The sequence below is a fragment of the Ceratotherium simum genome, chromosome 4, assembly GCF_057802395.1.
Source record: "Ceratotherium simum simum isolate JZ-2026a chromosome 4, ASM5780239v1, whole genome shotgun sequence".
NCBI classification, from domain to species: domain Eukaryota; kingdom Metazoa; phylum Chordata; class Mammalia; order Perissodactyla; family Rhinocerotidae; genus Ceratotherium; species Ceratotherium simum.
Window position 1 is genome coordinate 74,199,569 of NC_141903.1, and position 12,860 is coordinate 74,212,428.

At 40.2% G+C, this 12,860-nt stretch overlaps 1 protein-coding gene across 11 annotated transcripts in view; it reads left to right on the forward strand.

Moving 5' to 3' along the window:
• MCTP1 (multiple C2 and transmembrane domain containing 1) overlaps positions 1-12,860 on the forward strand; it is a 507,353-nt gene that overhangs the window by 455,255 nt on the left and 39,238 nt on the right. The window contains exon 20 of one of the 11 annotated variants that reach the window (XM_087430032.1): positions 73-780. The exons of the other annotated variants lie outside the window; for them this stretch is intronic. Within the exon in view, the coding sequence (XP_087286158.1) occupies positions 73-255 (183 nt within the window). The 3' untranslated portion in view covers positions 256-780. Of the gene's footprint in view, positions 1-72; positions 781-12,860 lie in introns of those variants that run through there. 11 annotated transcript variants of the gene reach the window in all.

Sequence of the window (12,860 nt, forward strand, 5' to 3'; positions counted from 1 at the left end):
ATCAAGGACACGTGCCACTCACCGGCGGCTCTGCTTTGCTGACACTCTCAAAGTCATTCTTTCCTTTCACAGCTGTCAAGGCTCTGCACACTTGATGCATTCCTTCTGGGCACTTGGTCCTTGCATTCCACCAGGCAGGAGAAGCAGACACCTGAACAAAAGGAAGCAAGGACTCTTGGCCTCCCAAGATCAGGGCTATCGGCCTCACACATATTAACGAACTGTCGTTTACATTCTCCAGGGCACTTTTATTAGTCTTTAAAGGGCACCTGCATTTGAGGAGTCTTAAAAATTTTTTCCTCACTCTCATCTTCACTCCTCCCTCCACCCTACCTTGCCCCTTTTCCCATACACTATCTCGCATGCCAGGGCTCTGTAGAAGGAAATTCAACTGTGATTTGGTATGCTAAATTACCTGAACTAAAAACTATAATTTGCAATATTATTAAGTCATCACTGTCATGGATTTCCATTTCCTTCTGTTTAAACTCCTAACTCACAGCATCGCTCCTTTCAATTATAACTGAAAGGAGAAAAGGAGAGAGAAAAGCCCTTCCTTGCTCTACTGATGGATCGTATCTGTCAGGAAAGTTAAAATAGGCTGCTTCGGGGCCGGCCCCCTGGCTTAACGGTTAAGTGCGCGTGCTCCGCTGCTGGCGGCCCAGGTTCGGATCCCGGGCGCACACCGACGCACCGCTTCTCCGGCCACGCTGACGCCACGTCCCACATACAGCAACTAGAAGGATGTGCAGCTATGACATACAACTATCTACTGGGGCTCTGGGGGAAAAAATAAACAAATAAATAAATAATTATAAAAAAAAAAATAGGCTGCTTCCGAGTGGTTACTTCAGCCTAGCCAGTTGTTGGTTAAAAACTCCGCATTGCTCTCAAGGTGTGCTTGTTTGTGTCTACGGACATATGGGAAAGAGATTGGGCTCCTGACAGTTTGGGTCAGTTGCAGGAGCTGGAAATTCCATGTTTCTACTTCCAGAGAAATCCTGACAAAGTTTCACTCCTGGATCATGAGGACCTTTTTTTTCTGTACTGCTGTCTCTAGGCCTTTTGGAAACTTCTGGATGTTTCCTGTTAGCTGGCAGCATGGATGGCCCTCACAACAGCCAGAAGCCCAATCCTCTTCTTCTGCCATAGTCTCTATGTTGCTGCTTTGAATTAGGCATCAATGTTTTTTATAAGAGTGGACCAGTCAGGATAGGTTAGGTTTTGCTACAGTAAGGACTCTAAATCTTAGTGGCTTAGAACCATGATGCTTTATTTCTTGCTTATAATGTGTGTCCACCAGGGGTGGGCAGGGGGCTTTGCTCCACACCTTGGCTGTCATCCTCACCTTGGGCCCTAGGCTGACAGAGCAGCTGCTATTTGGACTATTGCCAGTTACCATGTCTGAAGGAGACACCTGGTAAAGCATGCACTGACTCTTATAGCTTTCTCCTGGAAGCAAGAAAGACCACTTCTGCTCGCCTTTCGTTATTGGTCAAAGAAAGTCACTTCTAGGGGCTGGGAAAGTCTAATCCCACCACAGTCCCAAAAAGAGAGAGCCAGAATATTTGTGCATGGCCTTAATGATAATATAAGGGTCTAGTAGGTTCGTGAGTCTAAAATCATGAGGGGAGAGGATGATTATAAAAACCAAATTTTGTCAACCCCAAAATATGTAATTTGAACCATTAAGAACTTAATTCTTCCCCCTGCACTTCAATAACATTACAAAAGCAAGGTGCAGACTTTGGTAACTATTGGGAAATAGCTCTGTTGTCATCTGATCATGGGTTCCTGTGGCTGGTACCTCTCTTTGTGACTGCCTAAGCATGGACAATAGTACAAGGTGGGATGTAGTCTCTAGGACGTCAGCTGTGATCTAGGGAACAAGGGATCTGGAATATGCTATTTGCTTTCTCTGTCTCTCTCTCATTCAGCAAGTCTCCACTGAAGGAAATAGATTTTACCTGGTGATTGTACAGATTAGAGTATAGTTCATTCAGGCTCTGGAGTTAGACTTCCTCAATTTAGATCCCAGATCCATCATTTACTAGCTAAAAGATCTTAGATAAATTGCTTAACCTCTCTATTGTCTCAGTTTCCTCATCTGCATAATGGATATAGTAATAGTATTTATAGCATTGATGAAATATATTAATAGCTCTTGGCCCAAGGCTCCATAAATGTTATCCCTAACAGGAAATCACCTACAATTTTCTTATTTACTTTAATACGATACTTATAGATTCTGAAATCTGGGGAAACTAGCTCCTTTTCCACTGCTTTGTTAAAATATTTTAAACATTTGTTCATTATTAAAATGCAGGTTTTGGGGCACAGGGCTGCATATAGCTTAAGTGCTAGGAGGTGTCAACTGTTAAGACACCATTGCAGGTGTCTTTTTCCCAGTCATCCGTGGCAAATACTTCTGTCTACTCCATGAAAATTCTTTTTTCTTTAATCTCCTTGATGATCGATTAGACCAGCAAAAATTACATAGGCCAGTGATGATTCTGAACTTCTTTCAAGGTTGATCTAAGTATTTAAATATGATACACATAACCTAATAATACATGGATGCTCAGAATCAAAACATAACCCCAGGTCATGACATAAGTCAAGGACAAGAACACTGTGGTGCCACAATTACAGCAGAAGCATGGAAGATAACTGTATTTCTTGACCTACTAGAGTCAACTCATCTCCCGGCCTTCTGACTGTGTTGAGTTCTCCTGGATAGGCAGGCCTGTCTAGTAATAATTAGTCCACTGTGAACAGCAAGGTAATAGCATCTTGCTTTTACCCAGGACAGTGAAGTATATTAGATTTACTTCTCTTGTTTTCTGCTTAGTTTGTGCACCCAACAGAAAGCTTGAAATATAGTTTTACAGTATTTCTGGCTCCAAGAAATTCTTCTTGAAAGCTATTAGTGGGCCGGCCCCGTGGCTTACTGGTTAAGTGCGCGCGCTCCGCTGCTGGTGGCCCGGGTTCGGATCCCGGGCGCGCACCTACGCACCGCTTCTCTGGCCATGCTGAGGCCGCATCCCACATACAGCGACTAGAAGAATGTGCAGCTATGACATACAACTATCTACTGGGGCTTTGGGGGGAAAAAATAAATAAATAAAATCTTTAAAAAAAAAAAAAAAAAGAAAGCTATTAGTATCATCACAGAGTCCTGAGACAATGATCGAGAAACAGAGTGCTGATAACAGAGCTCAAGAAGTAGATGTGCAAGGGAATATTAACTGTATTTTCCATGACATTCCAAGGCTACTAATAGAGGGAACAAAGGTCACAGAATAACAGCTTGCCCCACAGAAATTTTATTTCCTGTCAGAGATTTGAATCAACAATGTGAACTAAATTTTTTAGAGCATGGGACTAAGGAGGTCAAGCAATCATGGGTTTTGTCCTGTAGCCACAAAAGATATACCCACCCCTTCTAACCAGGTCAGAATGTCCCCTGGTAAAATAGGAGGCTAAGTTAGAAAGCTGGCGGGGAGCCATGTGTATTCAGAACCACTCTGAGGAATCTTGTCAAGGGCCTACCATCCTGATAATGTTACAGTAATTCCAAAAACCACTAAACCCTGCTTTTCAACAAGCACTAAGTTCTAACTATACATGCAATTGTGGCATGTTTTCGTCTGGTCTGGGAAATGCTGTCTTCTGCAATATAAACAAGGAAACTGAGTTCAAAATTCCATTTACCTTTGGAAGATCCAGAAGATTGAATAAAATCCACATCAAATTACATGAATCTAATCATCTGGATCAAAATTTTCTGATTTGTGAATAGATCTTCCCCAGAGCTTCCAAAGCTTATAACAGAATAATTATGCCAATTCAGTTAGTGTTAAAGACCACTAAACAACCAATCAGAAGACTTGGATTCCAGATCTCCCTCTGGTGCAGTCTGGAGCAAGTGGCTTTTCGTCTCATGGCCTAATATATAAAATGGGTTATTTGGAATAGAGCAAAGGTCAACAAACTATAGTTCATGGGCTAAATCCTGTCCACTGCCTGTTTTTATGAATAAAGTTTTATTGGAACACAACTACATCTATTTGTTTACTTAGTGCCTATGACTGCTTTCATGCTACAATGGCAGAGTTGAGTATTTGCAACAGACACTGTGTGGCCTATAAAGCCAAAAATATTTACTTATCTAGCCTTTTACAGAAAAAAAATTGACCAACTCTTGGATTAGAAGCTATTTCCTGTTTCCTCATCTGCAAAGTGGGAGTAAAAATAGTACTTCATAAGATTATAAGGATCAAATGATAGTTCTTAATACGGTTCCTATTTAGTAAATAGTAGCTAATATGTGATTATAAAATTAATTAAATGGTGAGCATAATCACTATCAGAATTCTAGCCATCACTTTCCCAGCAGTGCTCTGCTGAGGAAGACATTGCATGGAAAGGAAAGGATGACAGTTTACACATGTGACTCTTGGACACCCGGAGTAACAAAACCCAACAGAGGCAGGAGAGATTCCTTAGGCAAACTGTATTTCCAGCCTAAAGAATGCTGGAAACTCACATTGTCTAATTATCAACTTGATACTTGAGCCAACCTTTGAATGCTGTCAGATTCAGACCAGCCAAGAGAGGAGTCAAAAGTATTCAATGTCAAGGGAAGTAGAATGGCCAGGAGGCATTGAGGGGCAGTAAGTAGAAGAATTTGGCCAAAACAAAATATTCTGATACATGAGTTGTGAGTGACAGAGTTAAGAAGGCTGGTTGGGGCCAGGTTTTAGAGTTTTGAGCACAGGAGCAATGAATGTGAAAAGTTTGTGTGCACTGAGATTCACTGAAGGTTTCTGAACCTGAAAGAATTAGTATTTCTAAAATAATTTATCTTTATGGTACAGAATGCATTAGAGGACAAAGAACAGGAAATTAACTTCATTTTGTAGAGATGAATTTCAGTTTTGTCTGCATTGTTTTTACAATTATAAGAATGTTTTATATTTGTTCTTATATTTGTTCTCGTACCCTTTCTGAAACTTCACTTAAGCCTACTTTAGCTAGTGTTCTTAAAATGGAGTAGAAGCTAATACACAAATGTAAAAATGAATTCATGTTTTTTTTTCCTTTTTATAACTACTTAAAAAGCATCATTTTACATGTACTTCAAAAAATTTTTATAATATTTTCAGTTTATTAAACAACACTTATTTAGGGCCTACTGTCTAAAAGACGGGGGGAATGAGTAAAATATGGGTTCTGCCTTCAATCTAAAGGAAGAAATAAGTGACATAAATAAATTAATACAGGGCCATAAGTAACTTGAGTATTCAGAGGGAGTGGGGTGCAGAAAGGGCTCCAAAAGGGTAGCAGACACGTTTAATTGTCTACCCAATGTCCATGTTTCCCTTTCCCCTTGCTAATAGAAGACTAATTTTTGTACATAATGGCAAAGAATCTGACCAAATACTCATTTTCTAAGGTTTCATTACAGCTATGAATGGCTATTTAATATAGTTCTGGCCAAAGAGCTGGAAGAGGATGTTTTCTGAAAGTATCTAGAAAAGCTTTTTACTTTCTTGATAATAGAAGACAGATCTTCCTCTTTTCATCTAGTCTTGAATGTAGATGTGGCTAGGGCACATCCTACCACCATGAGGCAATAAACAAGAGGATGATGGATTGGAAAGGTAGAAAGTTCTTGGTGTCCCACTGATATCTTTGAACATCTAAAATAACATCACTGGGCCGGCCCTGTGGCTTGGTGGTTAAGTGCGCGCGCTGCGATGCTGGTGGCCCGGGTTCGGATCCCGGGTGTGCATCGAGGCACCACTTCTCCGTCCATCCTGAGGCCGAGTCCCACATACAGCAACTAGAAGGATGTGCAGCTATGACATACAACTATCTACTGGGGCTTTGGGGGGAAAAAATAAAATAAATAAAATCTTTAAAAAAATAAAATAAAATAAAAAAATAAAATAAAATAAAATAAAATAACATCAGTGACCATCAGCTTTTGCACTTCCTATTATACGAGGAAATTAACTCTATTACCTAAACTACTATTAGTTGAATACTTTGTTATGTGCAGCTGAGCACTGGAAGATTCATTAAATAAAGTTGATTTTGTGTTTATTCACTTCTATAAATAAATATTTATTTCTTCTACAAATATTTATTCCTTCAACACATTTATTTCTTCAAGTATTTTTAAGCACCAACTATGTGTCAGGCGCTGTGCTAGATGCCAGAAATATAAATATAGTGATTTTGCCCTTAATTTCACTCTGCAAGAATACTTGATGATTTTGCTGAAGATACTCAGATGGAGGACAGTAGAATGCCTCTTTTCTCTCCACCTCTATCTTTCATAACACACTAACTGCCCTCTATCACTACTTCCTGAAAAAAAACAAAAAGAGACCAAATGAAGTGAGGCCGGGAGGATCCGGTATATTTTAATATATATTACACATGCCTTCTCCCCATTCCTTCAGAAGTAATGAAAAGAAATGGCCATTCTGTAAGCAAAGATCAAGAAAGCCAGTGCAACTTCTTCATCCCACCTTGTATCTTGCACCAAAGAGCACTCTTTGAGCTCTGGCATAGTTATGGACTCCCCATCTAGAACATTATAATAGACCCATTTGGGGAAAAGTTTAGTTCATTTGTGGGTATACTGCCTCCACCTGAAAAAGTGGTCATTAAGCAAGTCCTCAAACCCGAGCCCCTAAACTTCCTCTCAGACCTTGCTGTAATTGGGCTTATGTGGAAAGAAATCCATGAGCATGAGACGTGGCTGGAGAACATTTTTATTCTATGTGCATTATTTTATTCATGGGAGGATATCATAGGAATGCTCTGGAATCTTTCTTCTCTACTTGTTTTTCACCATCTTAAAAGCAAATGGCTGTCTGAGAGAAAATGCTTTGTGTTCAGGATCTGCCTTTGATACTATATTTTGGGAAATGAGCTAAACATAGGTTTAGTCTTGGTCTCAAATGTCTGGATGTAATCCAATAAAGAATTACCTTTTGGTAAGAAAACCAAGCTGCTTCAAAAATGATCATTTCGCTAAGATGCTACAGTGATGGAGTCATTTACAGACTAGTGTGCCGTTTATCAAAACTCTGCTAGGATAAATTCAACTCATCATTCTTGCCAACAAACTGGTGTCTACTCTTGCCTGCCTTGTTTCTGCTAACTGCCCACTCACCCCAACTCAAAAACCTGAGTCCTGCCAACAGCTTCTGTTGTTTCTCTCTCTCTACCATCTCTTGATTCATCTCCTCCTTGGTCCTCTCACTGCCACTGCCTTAAATCAGACCCTCATTACCTCTTGCTGGAACTAGCAATGGCCAAGCAATTAGTCTTCTCTACCCCAGGCTTCTGCAATCCGACCCATGTCTGCTTCCCATGGCCTCCAGCATGTAAGTGCTGTAGAGCAGGGACCTTGCCTGTTTGCCTTGTTCACCATTGCATCCCCAGAACCAAATAGAGTGCCTGGCACATAGTAAGCCCTCAGTAAATATTGGTTGGGTGAATGCATCGTAAAGGACAGCCCTGATCTGATTTTGATCCCTTGCTCAAAAACCTTATTGTCTTCTCTTTTCCCATGACATAAGGTCCAGCCCTCCCTAGGGTGGCATTCAAGGAGCTCCAAAGCTTGGGTCATAGTCTACATTCTGGTATTCGTCCCTCTACACTCCACCAGGTACTTTCTGTTCCAGCCAAACCAGGCAACATTACTTTCCCAAGACAGGATCTTTTGCCTCTTTGCAGTGTCTGAGCCTCTGCTCCCTCTCCCTAGAATGCCTGAAAAGCCGGGCCATCTCTGCCAGTCCAAATCCTACCTACTCCTTGAGAACCAGCAATCATCCCCTTCCCTTGTGAAGACTTTCTGAAGATAATATTACACATGTCATTTTGGGGGAGCTTACTTATATGCTAGCTCACATTTTCTTCTCACAAAAACCCTACGAGACAGATCTGTTTATCTCCAGTTTAAAGATAGTGAAACGGAAACTCAAAGCCATTTTAAGGATTTGGCCAAGTTTGCACAGTACAGACAGAATAAGATTTGAATCCAGTGCTAAAACCCCTGCCCTTTACCCTGCCCTCTATTATCCTATCATCTACTGTCATTGCTCCTTGTGAGGTTTGAAAACACAGAGGCTGCAAACTGGCAGCCAAGGAGTTGAATTCTGCTGTGGATGGATTTTAAAACAATCTTCAAAAATCAGGAGATCTCACAGAAAAAATTTGGATTTTGAGCTTCTCTTGAAAAATAGGAAGTTCTGGCAACACTGGGTCTGGGTTCCCACATGGCCGTGATCTGGGAGCTGGGTGGTGGATGCGCCCTCGCCATGGGGCTTGTTCTCTCACCCCGCCTAGCCTTTGTAGGCATTTGAGTTTGTGTCCCCGATAGCAACTTGTTGGCACCTGTCATAAAGCATTTTTCAACTTCTCCCTTATCTCAGTTCACCTTCCTGAGACTGCAAGCCTTCTCCTTTATTTCTGTCTTCTCTGCTGTATTTGCCCTCTCCCTAGCATGAATTCATTGCTTGGTATATCGGGGACCCTCAATTGTCTTTTATTGAATTGAATGTAAGTAAGTTTGCAGGTTTGCTATTAAGCCCAACATTTAATACTTCTCAAATACAGGTTTTGGGTCAATTTTAGAATAGCCAATTCTGACTTAGTCCCATTTGTAGAAAAATAATAGGAGTGACATACCAGTGAATAAGCCCTCAGATTTTTTTTTTTTTTTACATTGGATTACCTTGGTGATTTCATTAGCTTTTCGTTAGATATTTGTTCCTCGTTGTTCTCATTGGTAGATGATAAAATCGTTTCGCTTTCCCAGTGAAGTCCTCCCTGCTTCCACCAGTTAGCCAGATCACCACCCTTCTATGCCTCTAGGATAGAATTGATTAGACAGGATCCTAAGGATTTGTTCACTAGCCTATTCTCTTATGGGCAAGACTGACATTATTCGTCTCTGTATCGCTCGCACTCAGCACACAGCCTGGCAGTTAACAGGTGTTCAATACAGTTTCAATGACTGAATTATTGCCTGAAGTACATGCACAATAGATAGAAAAATGATCTAAATTGAAGTCTCTTTAGTCTGACATGAAGGGACATAGACACTACTTCCTCAAGTTAATCAGTGGTATTGATAGTTAATATAATATTTTTCTTTATGTTTCCTTCCAGTTAAAAATTTAACATTAAATTCTTAAACACCAAAGGGATATTTTGTTGTCGAGTTCTTGGCAAAACCAAGAGGCTTCAGATGTTCCTTGTTCTTTCTTCTTTTGAAGCGGTTTTAACAGGCAGTAATTAGGTTCATTAGCCTGTGCGTCTCTTCACCACTGCCTTCGGAGGCAAACCGTAAGACCCCATGCAGGACTTGTGTGTTTGATCTGACTGTCAGCAGCCACAGTTCCTGGTTCAACTCTGACTTCATTGACCAAAACAAATGACAGCCATGGCACTCCATTTTCTTAGTATCACCAGGCCCAAGAAATTAAAAACCAGTAGAACTACTTAAAACTATTGAAAAAGACGTGCCCTCTCTTTTATTTTCTGCTGTTGTGCTACAGTAGATGTGTTACAAAGTAATTTCTTCTTATAGTCTTCCACTTTCCAGGAGTTTCACCCTAATGTTTTATTGCCTTAATGACATGCAAGATTTTGCCTTAAGCTACGCAGCTTATGTGATGTCATTTAAACATTCTAGAAATAAAATGAGGGCTAATATTTATGAAATATTGCTGTGAGCCAAGCACTAGGGTAAGCATTTTAATTGGATTATTACGTTTGATCCTTATAACAACCGTAAGAAATGGATATTACTATTAGCCCAGATCTTCCATATGAGGAAACTGAGGTTTAGAGAGGTAAAGAAACTCATGCAAACTCACAGCTGGTAAATCACAGAGGGGACTTCCAATTTAAGTCACGCAAGCATTTCCCCTCCGCTATCCCACCGTTCTGCTCTCGTCGGCCGCTTGTAGAAATTGCCATCCAGAAGGTGCCAGTGACTCTCGCTAGAGGAGGTTCCTAACTTGGCGGCATGGGCTGCTATGATTCAACTATTACTGAAGCATCTGAGAGGAAGCTAGATACAAGTTAAATTCATTTTTAAATAATGCACATAGCAGCATTAGCAGAGCTCCCAAAGAAGCTGACAAGACTGAGTCCTAAGCTTGCATTACTTCCTTTTATCATCCAGCATTGCTTTTATATCAGACTCCATCTTGAATTTAATACCATGATTATTAATACGAGAAGTCAAGTCACTGTATTTACTAAAAGCAGATACAGATACATGAATGTTGGAAACAAGAGTGTCTCAACATATTTCTCTTATACTTGGGTTTAGGAAGGGAAGTACAATTAGCAATGCATAAACCATGGTTCCATTTGTATACTTCTGTTGTGAGGGATCATTAGTTCTTTTTTTTAATTTAAGAGTTTGATTGACAAAGGTCACTATGTGAGAGTATCTCCAGAAGCCAAGTATTTTCGGTGAAATACATGAAATTACAAGTTTTGGCAACAGAATTGTAAATAGGACTCTCATTAATTTGTTTATCAGGGTCCTCTCATATTATGCATGACTGAAAATGAACAGGGAACATTTCTCACTTCGGGAGGAAGAAGATGGGACCGAGATGGCTGACCAGGTGCCCTTGGTCATTAAGGCTCTTGGCAGCTTCCCCACCAGCTTCCTCTAACCTCAGTTCTCCTTGATGGATTCTTGCCTTTATTCAGCACATTGATTTCTCCTCCTCACACAGTCACTTGTGTGTTTCTGCATGCTATGTCCTCACCTTCTCCAAGAAGTTTTCTTTGATTAATCCCACCTACCTGATTAATCACTCCCCCTAGAATTAATGGACTCAGGATTCTCAAGGATTTTAAAGCATTTTCATGTAGCTCCTCAAGGACACAAAAGTCCAGTATCTCTTTAAATGCTGGGCTTACGACCCTCTGCACACAGTGGGCACTTAGGAAATGCGGACTGAGTGACTAAATAAACAGAGGCAGGGCATCTCTCAGAGTGAAGCCCTATGTACTTTGCATAAAAATTGCTAACGTATCAGGAATAATGTCTCCATTCATATCAAAATTATGCAATCCAACACACAGAGTTTCTACCACTTACAACCACACTGGATTTACTCCCACGGGGCAGCTTGTTCACTGGGAAAACCTGACTCAGCAGGTTTAAATTATTCCTTTTCAGCCACTTAACTTCTGAATTTCCTCATTCAGTGGCTTAAACTCGACTTTCATACTGCATGCACTCAAAACATTTGCATTTAATTGCAGCAGTAGTACGTTTTCCTGTTGCCATCTGAAACATATTCATTATCAGTGTCAGGCTTACGTTGAGAGAGTTGGGTTATTTATATCTAAAAATTCAAATTCAACCATGATAACTGAAGGCACGTACGTAGATATTTCTACCTTTTTATTGTAAGAGTATGCAGCCTGTAGAAACACAAATTCAAATCCTTGGCAAATCACATTTTCAATGACTGTTTGTCTAGAGATAAATGGATATGAGTAGAGAAAGTTATTTTAAGATGATAAGTCAACATGAATTTTATTTTTGTAATGTATATGTACATATATTTTCAATATGTGTATGATTCAAGAAAATATTGTGTCTGGCAAGTAATTACTGTAGCACTTCATGTGATGAAGAGATTTGAGCCTTATAAAAATGTATTTAAAACTGTCTTAAACCTTATTCCAAATTAAAGAATATTAAGATCCTGTGGTATGCTTATAACTACAGGGTGAAATGGAGGTTAGAGATGCCAGTGGGCTGGGTGGGCACGTCCCAGATTATCCATTTTATTAAGACCAACACGTCTTCCCATTAGAATGCCATGCCACTGAGGGCACATGTGGTGAAGTTCAACGCCTTTTGTTATTCCAGGATCTATTTAAATTAATTTAAGAACAAAGTCTTCCCCTAGATCCAGCAGTCGTGGTTGCAGTAGTTTTAATCAGAACCAGAAGTGTGCCAGCTGCCTCAGGTGATGTCACGTGAATAGATGTTGATTTCATGAATCCCATGCCCTGTTGATCAGACCACATTCTTGTCCAACGTGTTTGTGCAACACTAAGTTTCTTTCTTCAAAGTGGAAGGTGGCTACTTAAGATTGATGTATTTTAAAGATGGATAGTGACCTTTGAAAGGTATTCATAAATCACTTACAACTGACCTGCAAATACAAAGTGAAAAGAATAAATGAGACAAATCCTTGCCAATATTAACCCTAACTTTCACCTTAAATACCCAGGTAGTCAAAAAAGAACTGTTCTCTTGGCTTCAATTACTAGGAAACATCATGCCAGTTCTCCTCCTCACTGAATATGCAGATATATTGACACGAAGCTATGGCTGCTGTTGAAAAGATCCCATGTGTTTTAACTAGCAAAAGATGACAGTGATTAGAAGCCACACCTGGAAGCCATCTGTACACTAAAAGATCAGAATAACGAAATGCTATTAAGGGTTGGTGGGCGCAACTGTCCTGTATTTACTGGGCTTTGTGTTCATCATTGTTCATCATTGCAGTGGAGAGGGGTATTTTTAAATATACGAGAACAATCACTTCCCACAAGGTGTTTCCTGCATCAGCAAAACCATCTACTAGTCCGCAGTCATAATGGACACTAATAAAAGGGCAGCAAAAACTAATCAAGGGGAAATCTCGGACTACAATCATTCTTAAAATTCATTATGGGGAGAGATGCATGGACTGTAGTCATCAAGGAAGGCTTCTTGAAGGCAATGGGCTTTGAGCTGAGTCTTGAAGAATGGGTATGAATTCCCCAGGTGGAGGGGAGGGAGGAAG